The sequence below is a fragment of the Harmonia axyridis genome, chromosome 1, assembly GCF_914767665.1.
Source record: "Harmonia axyridis chromosome 1, icHarAxyr1.1, whole genome shotgun sequence".
NCBI classification, from domain to species: Eukaryota; Metazoa; Arthropoda; class Insecta; order Coleoptera; family Coccinellidae; genus Harmonia; species Harmonia axyridis.
In genome coordinates, this window is record NC_059501.1 from 27,921,255 (window position 1) to 27,941,642 (window position 20,388).

At 34.8% G+C, this 20,388-nt stretch overlaps 1 protein-coding gene across 7 annotated transcripts in view; it reads left to right on the forward strand.

Annotated features, from left to right (window-relative positions):
- Positions 1-5,208: 5,208 nt before the first annotated feature.
- LOC123688903 (cyclin-dependent kinase-like 1) overlaps positions 5,209-20,388 on the forward strand; it is a 29,469-nt gene continuing 14,289 nt past the window's right edge. For 2 of the 7 annotated variants that reach the window (XM_045627645.1, XM_045627646.1), the window contains exon 1: positions 18,721-18,911. In XM_045627645.1, the coding sequence (XP_045483601.1) occupies positions 18,736-18,911 (176 nt within the window). In that variant the 5' untranslated portion in view covers positions 18,721-18,735. Of the gene's footprint in view, positions 5,422-7,569; positions 7,828-18,720; positions 18,912-20,388 lie in introns of those variants that run through there. The other 5 variants (XM_045627648.1, XM_045627650.1, XM_045627649.1 and 2 more) reach the window with 5 other exon arrangements.

Here is a 20,388-nt window from a genome sequence, read left to right on the forward strand (position 1 = left end):
TAGAAGAATACAGCTTAAGTTTTGAAACACATTTGAAATGTTTTATGTTACAAATAACACCATAAAGTTCTTAAGGCAATGAAGGTTGCTGATAGGTTTTCAACCATTCTACACTAAATTCTCAACAAACTTCAAAAAAAAAATTCCGATTATACAGTAGTACTTTTCTCCACCTCCCCCCTTTAAGGGGCGCCAAAATATGTTCCGCACCCGGGCGTTGATGTCCCTTGCGGGGGCCCTGATGAAAATTCATATTGTTATGATTTCAAGTTGCAGGAAATAAAATTAATTTTAGCCTGTAGGTCTTCAGCGTATACAGGGTGGTTAAGAAAAATCGAGTAAAATAACGAAATTTTATTCTCAGAGAATTCAAGCATTTTAAGACTATCAATACAATGTATTACCTCCACGGTCATCAATAACAGCTTGACATCTTCTTTGCATACTACACACGAGGTTGTTGAACATTTCTTGAGGAATTTGGTTCCATAAACGGGGCAGAAGATTTCTCAGATCATTTAAGGATTCTGGGGTAGGTTGATGATTATCTAGTTTTCTTTGGAGCATATCCCATGCATGTTCTATGCAATTCAAATCTGGTGAATGCGGAGGTATTGGTAAATGTGGAATACCAAGCTCCTCGCGCGCATTCTCAACTATGGCTGCACGGTGCGGTCTAGCGTTATCGTCTAGAAACTGAAAAGTTCCACCAATAGCAGCGTGAAAATTTGGCACAACATTGTCAATGACATGTTCCCTATAGTGTAAGGCGGTCATATTCTCAGGACAAATGTGTAGATCTGTCCCCCCTTTGAAACATATCCTGGCCCATACCATAACACTACCCCCTCAGAATGGATGGACTTCTTGGACATAGCGACGATTACGGGGTATGTGTGGGATTGTCCATACCCTTATTCTTCGAGAATCTGGAAATCGTCCATATCTGGATTCATCAGTGAAAAGGACACTACGCCAATGATCGTTCCAATTGATATGTTGCCTATCCCATTCCAGTCTTTGACCCTTATGGTCACGTGTTAGTGGAACTCCTCTTAATGGACGTCTAGAACCTAGATTCACCTCTCTAAAACGTCGTCGATAGAAACTTGGACCCCATCTGCATTTTGAAGAGTATTCCGTAGCATTCTACACGTAGATGTAGGGTTTCTTCTCGCCGGAACGGTGATGAAACGATTCTGAGCAGGTGTTGTTTTTCGTCGCCCACCAAGCCTTGGTCTTTCCAACACGGAACCTGTCTCTCTGAACCTACTCCAAAGTCGAGATATCACACTTTGGCTGACTTGGAGCCTTTCCGCTACAACAATCTGAGTTAGGCCACCCTGTAGCATTCCGATAGCCCTATTAGCATCAGCGTTTGTTAATGTACGTCTTGGCATTTTCAAAAAACTCGTTTCAAATCAAAGCCGTTGATAAACTGACTCCATTTCAAAATAAGAACATTCATGAAGCATAATGCAAAGAACCAAACTTCAGAAAAAAGGAGACCAGATTGACGAAATGTCTCATACTGATTTAAGTTGTTATTGAGTTTTAAATGATTTTACAGCGATTTTCTCGAAGATTACATACTTTTCAAAACGATTGAATACGATATGCCTAACTCTTATGGAGCAGTATATTTCACCTCATAAACATATTCAATTAGATTAATATGGGGAGATATTCAGCTAATGATTATTGTACCATTATGGAGGTCTTAACGTCGATTATGATGAATTGCCTACCTATAGACGTGACCTTATTGAATTATTCAACATGAAAAATAAGGAGCATATACGTAATGTTCCGAAATACTCTCAGTTTAATTCAATATGAGCTCCCCCGCATATCAACCTCCTTGCATTATATTACGATACTGGGAGCTTTGTTGAGCTTGAATCGATAAGCAGCATTTTTAATCAAATGAAAAATCTTAGTTTGCTTGATAGAACCATTGTTAGTTCATCATTTTTGTCATTTCCGACCTTTCACCTTTAAATGCATTGAATCCTAGCTGACAAAGGGATGTTAGTTAGACGATAGTAAAAATATTTCATTGGCTGCATTTTAATAAGAAAATTTGTCAATAATATACAACAACTGCACATCTTTTAAGCATGCTTCTGACCCTTAGACTATATAAGTGATATATAATCAAAGTTCTGATATAAAATCAGATTTTGATCAATTTGTTGCCGCTGTTCTCTCAATTGCAATTCAACAATTGATCTTGCGTTTGAAACAACTATGAAAGATTCAAAACACAATATAACCAATACGTGTTCAAAGGGATTCAGGTCAGGAAATTGTGCTGGGCACGGCCAAACCGCAATTTCCTGTTCACGTAAGAAACTAGTGTAGAAAGGCTACATCAGAACGAGCATTATATTGCATTAAAAGAAAGTTGTCACCGAAATCTGCTGCATATAGCACAATAAAAGGTTGCAGAATGTTTTTTTTTTCTCTTTATTGACCCGGCAGCTTGACCATGTGGTCAGGATCACATTGGTAGGTGGAGTTGGGTCCACCCTTGTATTTCATTATCTACAAGACTCTATCAAATTCATTTACCACCACAGACATGCACAACATCCATGACCTAGCTAGGATTCGAACCCGGTACTTTCGGCACCACAGTCGACTGTCAATCCACTGTGCTACCGAGGTAGTCTTTGCAGAATGTTGTCAGGATACTTTCCACAGAAGCAAGATTAGTTATATTCACAAGTGACAGTACCAACTCATCTGGATACTTTTCTTCTTCCAAAATCTGGTCTCAAATCAGATTTGGATTCAACTGTGAACAATACTCTTCCCCATTCTTGTTCACCCAGTTGGAGTGTGCTACAGCCCAATCTAATCTCCTAACGGAAAATTCCAACGGAAAAGAATAATAACTTTGTGACGAAGTCTAGCGTGAAATCCAACCTCATGTAAATGATTTCTCATCGTTTGATCGTTATGTTTTGAATGATCAAATTTTGGTTTCTTCATGCTTGTAACTGTACAAATCTGTCGTGAATCGGCTGGTCTTGAAGGACCAGCATTTCTTTCTCGGACATATCCTGTTTCCTGAAGACGTTGCCACAGTAAACTTATCTCGCTTTTTGAGAAGTTCACCATTTCAGCAAGATTTCGCTAACTCATGCCACCCTTTATGATACCAATTGCTCTTAACTGTATTACTCTAATATTGAAGTAATGAAACCTGATATTGGTAAGTTCAACTGATTAGAATTTTTACAAAAATGTTTTCTGCATATTCATAATAGTAATTTACGTAACAAGTCCAGAAAATAGGTTTTTTTTTGGACGAATAGGACCGGGTTTTTCACCATAATTTGACCCCCCCCTTTAACTTTCTTACTAGAAGAGACACAAAAAAATGTTTTCTACAAATGTTTCACGAAATTGACTAGTGTATTTTAAAATGATCTCCCAAAACGAAATATATACAGGGTGGGCAACATATTGATTGCAACTTCATTTTTTCAAATGGAACACCCTGTATATTTTTCTATATTTTATTAGCTCTTTTTCCTCTGATTTCGAATATAAAACATATGTTTGGTCTTTCTCTCTTATTCTGAGTACCACAAAGTTTCAAATTTCGAGAACCACCTGGCAAGTTAAGTAATCAGTTTTCAAGTGGAAGGCTGCGATAATTCAAAATGCCACACAAAAATCACACAATTATAGTAGTACAAAAAAAATCACAGTGTTATCAGACGCCTCAAATCTCCTCTCAATTCCGAGACAGAGTGATAAAATATGTCGACACCCAAGGAATCAATAACATCGATACTCCGCATTATTCTTAAAACCGGAGAATCAAAACAGTAATTTGTTCTCGATAAGGCAGTCCTAAACAGATCGAATCTCCTATGAAAGCAGATAAATTGAACTGGAATAACAGTTCAGGAGAATACAAAAGTCCTCGAAAGAGTTTTCAGTTTACAGACAAACATGACATCCGCATGAAATCTTCTAGCTCTCAAGAAAGGCAGTCCAAGAAAATAAGCCACCTCCAACTGAAACATATCTGAGGAATTTGTTTTGTACTCTTTCAAGAAAAAGGGCTGTCCACGGATGTGTAGGGTAACCAAACGACGGATGAGATCTACATCATTGGTCCCAAAAGAGCTACATAGAGGTACTGTAGTGTTTCCCTGCTGAAATTTCTAGTGCTTCTCAGGACATATTCCAGAGTCCTCAGAGCTGCGCACATGTGGTCTGAAAGATAACCCACTGTGATATGAAATACCCAAGTCCTCAACAACAAATACTCTCTCAATGGTTCTACCTCCAATGGAATAGTGAACTGTTATAGGAAATTCTAAACAAGAAATAGTCATGAATTGTCATTTATTGATGTTAATTCTTATACTATTGATTGCGCACCACTCTTCAACAACCTACAGATCCGATTTCAGACCTGCAACGTCAACCAACGACGCAACTGAACTGAAAAGCTTCAAGATCATCCGCAAATAGTAGAAATCGGACAAAGCGGACGACAAGTCTTATTTCATTAATGATAACCAAGAACAACAATGGCCCCAGGTGACTTCCCTGGGGAACGCCTGACATCAAGGAAACTGGAAAGCTTGTGACCTATCTTCACGAATTGGAATCTGCTCGAGAGATAAGAATTCAACCACAAATAAAATCTTCCGTGAAAACCAAACGTCCTAAATTTCCTCCCCATAATGCAATGTTGGCAATTCAGGACTAGCATTAATGAGAATGGTCATTGGAACAGATACATTAAGGTTATTTAGACAGAAAATTTATTATAAGTGGACCATCAACTGTTCATTCAAAACATTTTTCCATGAGATGTTTCCATTTCGGAATTTTCATCTGATTCAACTTAAAAAAATCTCCGGTAGATATATTTTGTTGGTAAACCTTGGTGTATGACATTTTTCTATACTCCCTAGAATTATCTTTTCCAATTTTTCATGTAATATCATCTAGATAATGGTCACAAGAATGAATCGATTATAATAATCACATTTCTATAGAAATAAAACTCTCAATACTCAATATCGATTGAATTGTGCGTACGTTTCAATAACTACTCGTTACCATATCTCCCAATCTTCATCTAACCTACCCAATGTAAATATCGGTTTTGTTTGCCCTTGAAAAAAAAAATAAATGATCACTACTGTCCTTCCATGTCCAATGTCAGATGGTATCACACGAAAATATTTTAATTCAATCGGACAAAGGTTGAGTTCGGTTGGTTACCATAGAAACAAAATATAAACAGTCCAAACTGAGAGGTATGCATCTTCCTTTGGGGGTGAATGAGTAGTTTTGCACAGTCAGATGAAGCAATCGAATGGAGAAATGGTTCAATGGGAGTAAGTTATGGTTATTGGGAAGCCAAGTGCAATTGCTGCCGAAAAGGTAAAATTCTTGTTCGTTCTTTCTTCTTTCAATTCATTATCGAATTTTACAAGAGAATAATTTAAGGTTATTTTCATTCCATCCTCTTTATCGATCTGTTATGCAAATAACTGTAGGTTTGCCCTTTCAAAATTTCATCTATATTTATATTAAAAGAAAATAATTCCAAAAATAACAACCCTCATATGTTATAGGTTCGTAAAATGATATTTTTATTGATTTCAAATCTTTCTTAAACAAACACGATTGTTATTGGACGTATTTTCCATAATTATGAATTTATTATATGAATACGAATATAATCATATGAATATTATTATATGAATTATTGCCGGCTCTTCGCTGGCAAATATGTTTATAATTTGAGTATTTGTTTTAATCCTCAACTGATAATCAATTAAGATCGTTTACATTAAAAAAAATCAAGAAGATGTAATTAGATAGGCTAAAATAATTCAAAATATTTCCACCCACTATAGGGAAAAATTTTTAGTATTCAATTTACGCAGGGTGGTTCACCACGATGGCCTATTAGACGTTTATGGAAAACAAATCATAATTTTGTGTTGAAATTTTGCGAGTTGGGGTTTGAGACATTGATCATTCGCCCTAACAGATTTCAACAACTTACGGTTTTATCGGAAACAGACTTCTACTTTTTCATTTCAAATGGCACACCCAGTATTTCTTTGCATGATTAGACAGCTCTTACTTGATGACAATTTCATCAATATGCCATAACTTGAGTAAATACTCAACGGTTCATGAGTTCATGGGATTCTTATGGAAGAAATAGTGGCAACGAGGACTCGCATTTTTTCAAATAGTTTTTTTTTTCGAAAAATCCTTCCTTATTTTAGATCTTGCTAATACGTAGTATTTGCGGTTTGGATCACAAACAAACATGGTGTTCATGAGAATATCATGAACTTGAACCACTCAAATTTATTAAAACTCATGATTTTCAGATTACAACCTATATTTTTACTCTTTCAGTTTCTTAAGCAGAGCCTAAACCTAAAATGAAAACTTAAAAAGTTATCGTGGAAGAACTTGAAATTAGGAAAAACCGCAATTTCTAACTGAGTGGAGTCGTCTGTGACTTCAGAAAAAGAAAGAAAGAAACTAAATTTTGGTATTTCAATAACTACATTTGAAATTTCATGAATTATTATCAACTGATCGTTGGAATTATTGAGAATCGATAGAGCAATAAAAATTTTCAAATTAATATGAATGAAAAGTAATTTATGAAATGTCAAATTTAGTTATCAAAACACCGAATAGTCAAAGACTACTCTAATCAGATCTACTTAGAGCATTTTTCATTATTCACTTTATACAGGATGGGCCACAGTCGATGGTACTCTAGGCTTTTACGGAGAAACGAAGGTACGATTTTATTGAAAATTTGGTTTCTTGGATAGTAACCACTTCCCTATCGATCTAAATCTTGTTCTTTCTTTCTTAATTTTTTCAAATACAAAATAGACAATATTTAACCTAGGATTCATACAATCAGCCAGTATTGTAAAATACTTAAATCATTCAGTGAGTGCTGGTGTGGATTTACTTACCTTATTATGCATATCCATCATGCCTAAACAGAGAGTTATTAAGTGCCCTCAAGAATAGTGACAAATATTTTCTTATGATTAAGACATTTTTACCACGAATTGGACAGTAATTAAGAACCAGATTTTGACAGTTTCAACCCGATAATAGACTTCTAAATTTTATATGATTCCATTTATGTTATTGTTCATACCAAACAAAAAAATTTTTATTTCATTCTTTTTTTGCATACTGTTGTCACGACGTTCAAGGAAGAGAATTTTTGTTTTTTTTCAGAACTAACTAGAATATTATATTATGTTGTGTTGAAAGCAAATAAACTTTATTATTATTATTATAACATTACAACAGCATTCGTGATGATAAAACAAGAAACGCTAAATTTTCAAGTATTGTGACTGAGTGATGTTACTTGACGTATGTATGTAGGAAACTATTGGTAAAAGTAGGGATTTCAATTTCAAATTTAATTTTTAATTTATTTTTGAATTTTCGTCCGTAATCTTTAGAAGTCAATCAATATGAATTGAGAAGAATTTTCGTAACGCTCCACCTGAATGAATGTCAAGATGACAAACAACCGAAGTTTTCAAAACTATAAAACTTCATGAAATATATTTCAGATTTTTACACTATACCTACATAGCGGGAAATGAAGAATAATATTTATATGAAGAATAATATTTATATGAACATCGATCAGAAAAACAGAAATTATAGACCATATATGTAAGTGAAAAAGGTTGATAAATCTTAATTCCCAATAATCTGCAACTGTTAACACCATTTAATATATGAAGAGTGGTCGATATCTTTCTAGGAGATCACCAAGTAAGTTCTCATTAGTACCATCTTCTTCATAAGTGATATTAAGTTCAATGAAATACCCCTAAACCATAATTAATACTGGATGATAAAAATTGTTTGTTCTTTTCAGTTCAATGAACTTACATTAAAAGGATTCAAATGAAATTAAATAATATCTTGAAAGAAATCAGAATAGATCAGAAAGATTTACAAATCAAACCTACCTACAGGTAGGGTAGGAAATTTTTTACCTTGCTTAAACGCTTTTCAATACCATTGAGCGTTCGTTAGGTATGAGACTATACAATCAGCTCCCAAAAGAACTGCGGAACATTTCCGCAGAAACAATATTTAAATCTAAGCTAAAAAAATTTTTGTTGTCGGAAGCTTACTATTCTATAGATGAATATTTGGAAGGAAACGATGTTTACATTTTGTGAAAATTCTTGTCTTTCAACATTTTTGCTATTGTATGTTAGAGTTATATTGTCAGAATGTGCTTCGAATATTTTGTTGTATGCGTTGTAATTGATGATTTTTATGTATGTATGTACCTGTTTTTACCTACTTTCTGACAATTTTTCTGAACTGTATAAACGGTCTAAAGGAATAAATAAGTTATTATTATTATAATGTGTATGAAGCACCTACTCATTGAGTTTCACTTCTATGTGTGTACCAATTTTTTCTAGAGACAATATTCAAATTTAGCGACATCCATTTCATTTCATTTGGCTGATCCAGAGGCGACCTAAACTTTTTGTGATGAAATTCTGGAATTTCCAAAAATCCAACCGTTCATACATTTTCGGTGTAAAGTAAGGAAGGTTTGATTTCTTAACATACCACCACCTGGTAACCAAATCTCCTATAGAGCAGCCTAGTAAATCGGCCCGTCTCTCTCAATTTCCAAAATAGGTTAAAGTAAAGGGATGAGTACATAAGAGAGGTGAAGAAGTGGTATTTTTCGAAATTATAACATTTCTTCCAAAACCTTAACATTTTCGGAATACATAAGAGATAAAAACATAAAATATGAGATCAGTTTCAGAATGAATTGAAGTAAACTAGAATGGTAGTAGTTACTACCATTCTAGGTATAGTTATACCTACCCACCTGATGAAGTCAACATATAGTTGACGAAACAATTATGTTAAATAAAACTGGAACCTATACAGCAATTTTCCATTCAAACAATTCAAGATAAATTTCCGAGAAGTGGAGATAATCAAGCCCTTGATTGATTTACTTTCCATTACATTACAATGTCAGCCCTCAACCTCAGATTTTTATACTATATCACTTAATCGATATCTGGACATTACATTTTCTGTTACGTAATAGTGTCCGTGTTTATGAAATCAACCAATTCCATTTGCAAGAGAGACCTTGACACGTTCCCTAATGATTCTGACCTTAAGAGTTGCCATCAGAAAGAGAATATACAATTCCAACTGAAAAAGAAATACTGAAACGGTATATTTCATGATGGAATCACTTTAATTTAATTTTTTTTTCAAGGAATTGAATCTGTTGGTAATTGCTGCAATAAATAATAAATATATTTAATTGATCCCATTTCAACTCGATGTGAATGAATCGATTAGGTAATCTTTCTTCAATTTTTCATTATTATTTCGCAAAAATTTTTGATCAAACATCCAAAAGATACTCAAGCATACTGTTCCTGATTTGAAACAATTTGAGTAACAATAGTAATTTACGTAACAAGTCCGGAAAATAGGGTTTTTTTGGACGAATAGACAAAATTCCAGGACGAGCGTAAGCGAGTCCTGGAAGTCTGTGAGTCCAAAAAAACCATTTTCGGGCGTGTTGCGTACAATATTTTTTCGGCAACCATGTAAAATAACACTATCGCTGCTGCTTTCTATATTTTATTGCGATTACGATCAAAAAACATGCAAATTTTTGACAACTAATTTCATATGAACTGTCAGCCGTTATCTCGATTGCTATGGATTCTATGATTCTTTTCCGGCCTAGTCCGGGAAGTACGTACTTTCCGGACTAGGCCGGGAAATGTTACTTTCTCAAAGAAAAAGCGTCCGGGAAGTGAGCACTTCCCGAACGGTTGCCGAAAAAATCCTTTTTTTCATGAAATTGACATAAATCAAAATAATTCAAAATTTTGGAATTTTTCAGCATAGGATTTATGAACTATTTCTTCATATTAGTGACGTTTCTCTTCATTAAGTATTTTTTTAAAGTTTTTCATCTGATTTTAGATTCCACACGTTCCAAATGTTAAACTGGACATTTTAAGGAGGGTTTGTAAAATCTTTTTTATACACCCGTACTAAAATAATACACTTATATGCCCATTATCCATTTCATAATGAGATGCATTATGATACAGATTTGTCATAAGAATACAGTTTTTCAACCAATAGAATTGACAGTGGGTAAATTGTACATGTACAGGGTGGGCAAATTTCGATGTTTTAGCACTACAACTTTTAAACCAGAGGGGATAGACAAAATCTGATACCCCATTCTCCATCTCTTTTTCTGAGAAACTGACAAGGGTAGTATTCATTTTTGGCCACCTTCTTTTGTTTTCGAGTTATAAGCGAAAATTGGAAAAATGGCGATATCGAAAAACATTTATATCTCCGCTAATACTGATAATAGAGCTCTGCAATTAAAACATTATGCAGGTACTTTTTTACGTAGAATCCAGTGGCGTGCTTGTCTTTTCAAAAGAGTCATTAATTACGAAGCTATAACCCAAAGTTATGTTTTTTCAAATGGGAACACTAGATTTCTGTGCCATTTTTCGAAAGCTTATTTTTTCCTGATTTCAAAAATATCGAACATCGTATAGTTTGTATTGGAATAAATAGCAGAAAATGGTCGAAAACCAACAACGCATATATAATTGAACTCAACAATTTAATTACGAAGGGAACAAACAAGAAATAATATTTAACCTAATAATGACCACAATTGCACAATGCACAGTCGACACATCTTCTCGATATTTAGCACCGAATGCCATAGATGAATATTTGAAACTGTTTTAAAGCAACCTAGGAAATTTTTCATTTCATTTATATTTTCGAAATATTTTTATAAAATATAACTAGATTCGAATTTTGTAGAAATTAGTAAAAAGCATAGAAATAATCTCATTATAGAAAGCTCAAATTTTCTGTGCTCATCAACAGTTGAAACCATAGAAATATTGAGACTCTTAGGTAAAAAATGGTTTCCGACCATTTTCTGCTATTTATTTCAATACAAACTATACGATGTTCTATATTTTTGAAATCAGGACAAAATAAGCTTTCGGAAAATGGCACAGAAATCTAGTGTTCCCATTTGAAAAAACATAAGTTTGGGTCATAGCTTCGTAATTAAAGACCCTTTCGAAAAGACGAGCACGCCACTGGATTCTACGTTAAAAAGTGCCTGTATAATGTTTTAATTGCAGAGCTCTATCGTCAGTATTAGCGGAGATATAAATGTTTTCCGATATCGCCATTGCTCCAATTTTCGTGTAAAACGAAAAAAACGTCTCTGCAATTAATTCAGTGGCAGTCATCGTCATCTTCATTCTTTTCTTAATTTTAAACGGTTTAATGTCGGATTTTTCGACGTCATCGACTTTTTTATTTTTCAACGGTCTTGTTTTTTTCACCACCGGGTTTTTTATCATTGAATAATGTTTTAGTAACTTATTGTTTCTTCTTCTTGGGCAGATTGTTCGCATCATATTTAGCCTTGATTTTGTCAAAATTAGGCCTCCCTGAGGGAGCGGTAAAAGAATTTCATTACAAAAGGATAAAGATCCTTCAGAAGTTCCTGGTCTATTGTAGATAATCATCAGGAATCGATAGGTAATTTACCTATTTTTTAGAAGATACATACCAGAAATTGCACGCTCTATCACGTATATTGCATGAAAACTATGTACAAAATAACATAAAAATGAGCTCATTAGTTCCACGTGAAAATCAATCTATAAAATTCTATATTATTTTCAAAAATATATTTTCTTCACACGTATCGGACAAAATGACATACTATGTCGTTTTGTCCATCAGGATAGTGTGTCATTTTGTCCAATACATACTTTTTATAATATTGAGGCACAATTTCAAAACAAAACCAATATTCATCTTAAAACTTATACATATTATTACGTCATAACCGTAATAACAAGAAAACATTCAATATACAACAAATATTGTCATGACACTCTCCAGAAGCAATTCAAAAACCAAGTGAACAAAAAAAATTCAACCGACCAAAACACATTTGTGGTTTTTGCACCAGTGAAACAGACAGTAGGATTTCAATTTCTTCGCAGGATTGCCATCATCATGAGCGGGTCCTGAATCACTGTAAAACCTTGATTTATACGGCGCCAATTTTGAAAGAAATTTCAGAGGAGTTGAATACTAGTATATTTCCGCCTGTTTTTCTCAAAGAACTGAAACTGGTTTCCATAATTCTACGGGGTAGATAGAAATATAATAATTCATTCTTTTTCATTATATAATAATTTTTGAACAGCTTTGAAACTATCATTTCCTCTCTTTCAAAGGCATTGTGAATGTCACGGTCATGTTTATGATATCGTGCTATGTTGGGAATTTTAATGATGCAGTAAATTGCCCTATCGTGAGTAGAAATTACCTCCCTCGTTCGATTTTACTTGTGTTTTAGGAGAATCAATACGGTGACCATTTTTTTTATTCCTTCTTGATAAATTTTTACTATCGGCATATTAGGGTTATTACAAAATATTGTTATGCTCTATGCTCAATTTTTCATTATGTTTCAAGATATAAAGGGTGTATCAATAACATGCTTTCAGTGTGTATGCAGGACAATTTGGATAGTCTGATTCTTTATGTGGGTGTATTATTATTTTATGAAAAAAAAATCACCGCTCTTGAATGCCTTCAAAAATTTTCATGGAAATTTCATTGAGTTTAGTGAAATCCGGAAGCGCAGGCAGAAAATTATATTTTTTAATGGTCATATAGTTAAAACATATATTTTTTTAAAAACAAAAATACGTGTATAGAGCAATGAATGTCACCTCTCCTGGAGATTAATTTGCCTGGAAAAAATTCAATGTGGCGAAGACACATTGAACGTGTTTGAAGTTGCTCCATCCTGTTGGAACCATATTCTTCGGTTATAGCTAGGAAAGTTTTACAGTAAAGCAACAAAAACTCATTCATCTAACATCAAGGGCGGATACAGGGGGGGGGGCCCCTCGCGGACCTTATACACAAAAATATATCCTGAGAAATCGAAAAATATGCGTGGGCACTCACAAGGGTGAAAGATTGGATATGATTTAGAATGGTTGAAGACGGGTTGAATGTATTGGCATTAATGCATATGTTACACTCAAACACCGAAAACGCTCACTGAGCGAAATAAACGACCACAACGCGTTGTGGACGGTTCTCAATAACCAAACACCGAAATATCATCATTAATCGCGTTGTGGCCGGCCCATTGCGTCCACAACGCGTTCTGGACAATCTTTAAACAGCCAGAACGCGTTTTGGCAATATTCAAACAACCACAACGTGTCTGAAAGTTTGGGGAGGGGTTCACGAACCACGTGTTCCAGTCCAGACTTGTCAGTGTGATCCCAACTGTTATCGAGTAAGGTGCGTTTTATCTGTTATCGAGTAAGGTGCGTTTTATGTTCCTCGGTTCCTAGTATACCTATCATAACCTAAAGGCTAAAATGAGAGATGCATTTATTGAAAAAATTAAAACTATCGTCGACAACAGCAATAATCGAAGCGATTATTTCACAAACGAACGGTATGAAGAGGTCGTCCGAGAGGTAAAAGAAGCCAAACGTTTGAGAGACAGCAAAATGCCGTTGTCTGCCAAGCAATATAGAAGGCTAAAGAGATACGAACATGAAAAATTAATTGCTTAAAACAAAGGAACACGAGATGAAAGCTTTCGATATTACTGTAAAACAGAGGATCTTTTTGGCATTATTGAAGCTGCACACATAGCAACTGGACACAAACGAACTAGAGGTGAGTATAATCATCTAATTTCATTAGTGATGTCGGAAAACCCAACCTAATTTTAATGTAATCCTTATGGAACACACATAGTATTTGCGGACACAGGTTATGATAAAATAAAACAACTTGTTTATTTTTTTTTTTAGTCGTGGAGGCTGAAATCAACAAAAAATACTGCAATGTTACTAGAACAGCTATACAAATTTATTTGTCTCTTTGCGAACAATGTCAAGGAAAAAAGAAAATAAGGAAAAAGGGGTTAGTTGTCGCACCAATTTTATCAGATCACATGAACTCAAGATGTCAAGTGGATTTGATCGATATGCAGAGTGAACCCGATCGAGACTACCGTTTTATATTAAACTATCAAGACCACCTCACAAAATTTACCATTTTGAAACCACTCAAATCAAAAACCGCTGAAGAAGTTGCGTATGTCGTGGTAGACATTTTTTGCATGTTCGGTGCTCCGTTTATTCTACAAAGCGACAACGGAAGAGAATTTTCCAATAGGATTATAGAAGAGTTAAAGGATTTGTGGCCAGGTCTTAAACTTGTACACGGAAAGCCCCGTCATTCACAAAGCCAAGGATCTGTAGAACGATCTAATCAGGATGTAAGAGATATGTTGGTAGCTTGGATGCTTGACAATAATACCAAACAGTGGTCAGACGGTTTACGGTTTATTCAGAGTAAAAAAAATCGAGCCCTACACGAAGGGATTAAAAAAAGCCCTTACGAAGCTATGTTTGGTAGCAAGCAAAGAATCGGACTGGCAGACTCCTCCCTGGAAAGTGAAGTATATGATTCTTTGAAAACTGAAGAAGATTTGGAGAAAATGTTAGAAGGGATGACATGTGAAACAGAACAGCAGAATGAAGAGATAGTGACAAATGCAGAACCCAATCCCGTTGCATGTTACACTTGCGAAGAATTTGGAATTACCCAACCCTGTACAATATGCGGTTTAAAAGTACACATAAAGTGCGGTCTTGAAAATGAAGGAGAAGTCACATGCAGCCTTTGCTTTCGAAGTGATACAATCAAAGTGCAACGTGAGGACGCAAAAGCCGGATTGGAAAAGCAAGCTGAAAAAATGCTGACTTTGTCCCGGGAAAAACTACCCCCTGCTGAAATTGGTCAAAATGTTGTAGTAAAAGTTCCGGATGTCGACAGGGGGCGTCTTGCTCCTAGAAGTGTTCTAGCTGTGGTCTTAAACGTTAATGAGTCCAGCTTGTATAAGTTGGGAACCAAAGACGGTGCACTGGAAAGACTTTATAGTCGTAATGAATTTATCTTTGCGGATTCAAATTTTATAAATTTATCAGATGTCCCGAGTTGCTCTATAAATTTGAGAAAAGCTTCCGCTCTTTCGTCTGGATCAAGACAAGGTTTTGTTAAGTGCAATTGTAAGCGTTATTGTAACACAAAAAGGTGCAACTGCAAGGCCAATAAGGTGATGTGCAATTCGAAATGCCATGATAATAGTGCCTGCAAAAATAAGTAAATAGACAATTATAATGTCCTTTTAACTAGGTATCTGTTTCGCGTTTAATCTGTTATACCTATATTCGACCTTTTAAATATTTCAAAATTTTCTTTCATTTGTGTTTTATGTTTGTACTTAAGTTTCCAACTTAGATCATATTATATTATATTATTATTATAGTACATATATTATATTATTATATGATCTGAGGTTTCCAACCCTTTGATTATTTTTTCTTTGTTAACCCTGTTCCATATTAAAATATAATCGGTTTACATGCGTCTTTTATTCTAAATGCGTTGTGGTTGTTTGGATATTGCCAGAACGCGTTCTGGCTGTTTAAAGATTGTCCAGAACGCGTTGTGGACGCAATGGACCGGCCACAATGCGATTAATGATGATATTTCGGTGTTTGGTTATTGAGAACCGTCCACAACGCGTTGTGGCCGTTTATTTCGCTCAGTGAGCGTTTTCGGTGTTTGAGTGTAACACATATACATAGAACCATTTGCAGCAGTCTTAATGTTGAAAATATTATACAAAGATACGCTAGTCAAAAAATAGGAGACTAGAATTTGTTATTAAATTTTAATATTTGATCATATGTTTTTAATTAAAAGGTGTAGTAAAAAGGAATTCATTATTTTTCCAATAGATGGCTTTAGTTATTTGTATCTCGCGTAGTCCGATCGGGTTTCACTATATGGCGTTAGAAAGATGAGATTTCGCACTACAAAAACATTCTCACATTTTTTTGATGAGTTGACTCAGTTAAGTTTGAGCGTGCCACAAAGATGGAGACTAGCAAAAGAAAAACGCTATATTTTATAGTTTTTCTTAGATAGAGACAAAAATACTCACTTCCCGGACGCTTTTTCTCTGAGAAAGTAGCATTTCCCGGCCTAGTCCGGAAAGTACGTACTTCCCGGACTAGGCCGGAAAAGAATCATAGAATCCATAGCAACCGAGATAACGGCTGACAGTTCATATGAAATTAGTTGTCAAAAATTTGCATGTTTTTTGATCGCAATCGCAATAAAATATGGAAAGCAGCAGCGATAGTGTTATTTTACATGGTTGCCGAAAAAATATTGTACGCAACACGCCCGAAAACGGTTTTTTCACTCACTCACAGACTTCCAGGACTCGCTTACGCTCGTCCTGGAATTTTGTCTATTCGTCCAAAGAAACCCTATTTTCCGGACTTGTTACGTAATAGTAATTTACGTAACAAGTCCGGAACTCGCTTACGCTCGTCCTGGAAGTCTGTGAGTCCAAAAAAACCATTTTCGGGCGTGTTGCGTACAATATTTTTTCGGCAACCATGTGAAATAACACCATCGCTGCTGCTTTCCATATTTTATTGTGATTGCGATAAAAAAACATGCAAATTTTTGACAACTAATTTCATATGAACTGTCAGCCGTTATCTCGGTTGCTATGGATTCTATGATTCTTTTCCGGCCTAGTCCGGGAAGTACGTACTTTCCGGACTAGGCCGGGAAATGCTACTTTCTCAGAGAAAAAGCGTTCGGGAAGTGAGCACTTCCCGGACGGTTGCCGAAAAATTACTATTTTGGTCCTGATACTGTAATAGCCAATCACGTACAATTTTGGTTTCGTCAATTCCCTTCCGGTAATTTCGATGTCAAAGATGCACCAAGCACTGGAAGGTCAAGCCAATTGTCGAAAATATCGATGAAAGCATGGACATTGTCGAGACCTATTTCGATTGCTCAAAAGCTTAAGAGTGCGCACAATAAACCGTTTGGAACACTATTTGCTTAAGGTGATCTCAAGAAGATGCTAGATGTATGGATACCAGTGATACCACACGAGCTAATGCAAAAAACCGCATGAATCATTGCAGAATCGCAACAAAATCGCCCCAAACGCTTGGTATCTGGTGATGAAAAGTGGATCATTTATGACAACGTCAAGCAAAAACGGTCGAGGTCGAAACGCGGTGGGCCTTCGGAAACGGCCAGGAAGGTTTTGCTGTATGTTTAGTGAGATTGGCAGGGAATTATCTACAAAGAGCTGTTCCCCTAAGGTACAACTGTTAACTTGGAACCATGGTTATACCCAAATTGGTTCATTCCATGGTAATTGAAGCCTTGTTCTTCATGCAAAAATAATGGTTTTCTTTTTACTACACCTTATACTTCCTTGTGCCTGAGTTTTCTTATGAAATAAATTTACATATTTATGAAATTTTCTTGTCCTACAAAAATTTTTGAAACTGAATATGATATGATTTACTAAAATACATCTTTCTATAAAAAAAACACTTGACTCAGTAGGTACCAACAAAAACTTCCGCCATTTTGCTAACCTATATGAGCCGTGATTTTCTATGGCCCCCCCCTCAAACATCGTCTGGATCCGCCCCTGTCTAACATCCTCACATAACAGCAAGGGCGTAGATCTTTTTTTTCTTCAGGGGGGTAATCGAAATAAAGAATGGTTGAAAACAACGTTTACTCATTTCTGTAATGGGAGAAAAAGAGGTGTGATATCGAAGTTCGAACCAAATTTCTCGAAATAACTTTTTTATTGCAAATTTAATTGTTCTTACCTTATACTGGGTATTCCTTAATTGGAGTAACGAAAGAAAATGAGAGATTCCTTGGATAATTTTAAGAATAAAAACTCCCATAAACATGAGCCCGTCCGCAAACGCTTTGTTTGCAAGATACAGGGTGTTTCTTGTAGTCGTAGTTTTTAGTGATACTTATATCAGTTTATCGAATCTTTATCAATATTCGCTACAGAGTGGTTGAATAAGCACCAAAAATTATAATCAATATATTCATCACAACGTACTAACTAGATCTTTTCAAAAATTTGGATTTTCCTGAAGGATACTTGACAGCTGCTTTATTTTTTTTCTTGAAATCGATAGCAGACAAAACTACAACAAACCAAAAAGTGTAGTACTAAAGTTACTAAGCTATCAGTGGTTTACCAAAATAGTTCTGGAGGAATGAAGTGTGTACCCTTCCAGAAAAAATATCACCCTGTGGATTTGTTGAACTGAAAGATAATCAATAATAATAAAGTCAGCTTTGCATTGATTTTCCCAATAAACACGTTTCTACAATAAATCTGAAAATATATGATTGGTTAATTCCATAAATAATTTAATAGAAAATTATGAATCATGTTATTAGATCAATAAAGTATGGAATTAATATCCCTACCACTTATATTTCTAATGATATTTCATGAGTATTTTGAAATGATCCTCAATTTATTTAGATGTTTATAGGTAATTGCATCTAAATTCGTCTACATTTAAGAGCGAGCACTTTCTTTTCGAGCCAATCGACATGGTTATGTTAGAAATTGATAGTATCGATTCCAATTGAATTATTTATGTGAAAATTATAAAGTAGAAGTCCGTTATGAGTTTCCAGATAAGACGTAACGGATCAATCGGCCTATTTATCGCTCATGAGGGTTTGAATAGTGTAAAACTTCTCAGACCTTGTTTGAGAACAGTGGCATTTAGCACTGTAATTTGTATGAAAGAGTTCAGTACTATTTTTCTGGAGAGGGTGCTTGAAGAGGTGGTTTGGAGGTGAGCTCTCTTTTGCAATAGTAAAAATATAAGGATACATCATTTTTTTCATCTTTGTAAAATTGTTTTCGAATCTCACACAGTAGTTGAGTTGTTTCAATGTTTTCTTCAAGATCACTTACCTTTGATCATATAAACGTAGGGTGTTTCAAATATACAGGTTGTTGAAAATTGTCTTAGGTCTCTTAAATGCTTTAATAGATTGTCCAGATTTTCCAGGATAACGTTTTGAATTTTTTAACAATGGAGAACAAATGAGAGATTTGAGAGGTCTCTAGCGTCAAAACTAGCCTTTAGAAAAATTTTTGCCAATTGAAAATTGAACTTTTTGCTTGAAATGAGTTAGACTATAACATATAGAAAATTCAGCCAATTTTACAGGAGGCCACTTTCCCCGAGACTTTCCCTAATGAAGTGTGAGGTATCCTCCCATAATAGCTTTCAAATATTTATATCTAGTATATAAAAATCGGGAATATGAATTAATTCATGATGTGATATGTGAAGAAAAAATCTCAGAAAAAGTCATCGAGAATAATTTTGAAAATTATTCAAATTGAAATTTATTTGAATGAGAATTAAATTGAGTTGATTTTGCATTCTTAATTCTAATTCAAACTGATGTAATAATTTGAATGAAATATACAGGGTCTTTCACGAGGAACCTCACCCATATTTATACGGGAAACTACTGAACGTATTTTCATGAAATTCAGCACTTATAAGTATTTCACGATGCTGATGAAATCTAAAATATTTTCAAGGCATGAGCACCTCCGGTTTTTCCGGAAATGACGTCAACTTCCGTTTTTCAAATTAGAACACCATTTTTTTATTGCAGAAATAGATTCCTTAGAAAATTTCAAGTTATTTCGATGTAACATTTTTCAGTTTTGGTTGGAAAATTCTCTCTGAGCGGGAAAATTCGAAAAAAAAATCGAAAATAGAGCTCCGCTGAAACAAGAATAACTTCGAGGTTTTTGAATGGAAAATTTTCATTTTTGGGATTTTTCAAGATGTAAGATTGATGTATCCACTTTAAAAATCGAAATCGCGATTCATGATACAGGGGGTGAAAAAATCGCTTTCAAAGTTAGGGATGACAAAATCGTGAAAAATCAATTTTTTCAAATTAGAACCCCATTTTTTTATGGCAGATATTGAATCTACGTTAAAAAATAATGTGAGTGTATGCATCACACCCTTGCCCTAAAGTGGATATTTTCTGAGTTATTCACAAAAAACTGTTTTTCGTCTTGAATTTTCAGCTATTTCTTTTCCCTTCACGCCAAAAAGATGAAATTTTCAGGAACTGTTACTTAAACCATGTTTTAGATTTTACTACCCTAATATGCAAAAGAAAAAAATTACAGGTTGTTCCTGAATAGATGGCGAATTTTGATTCGAATTTGTATCGGAAACCTCTTTATTTCAACTAATCGGTCATCGATTTTCTCTCCAGTGATAAATAAATAAT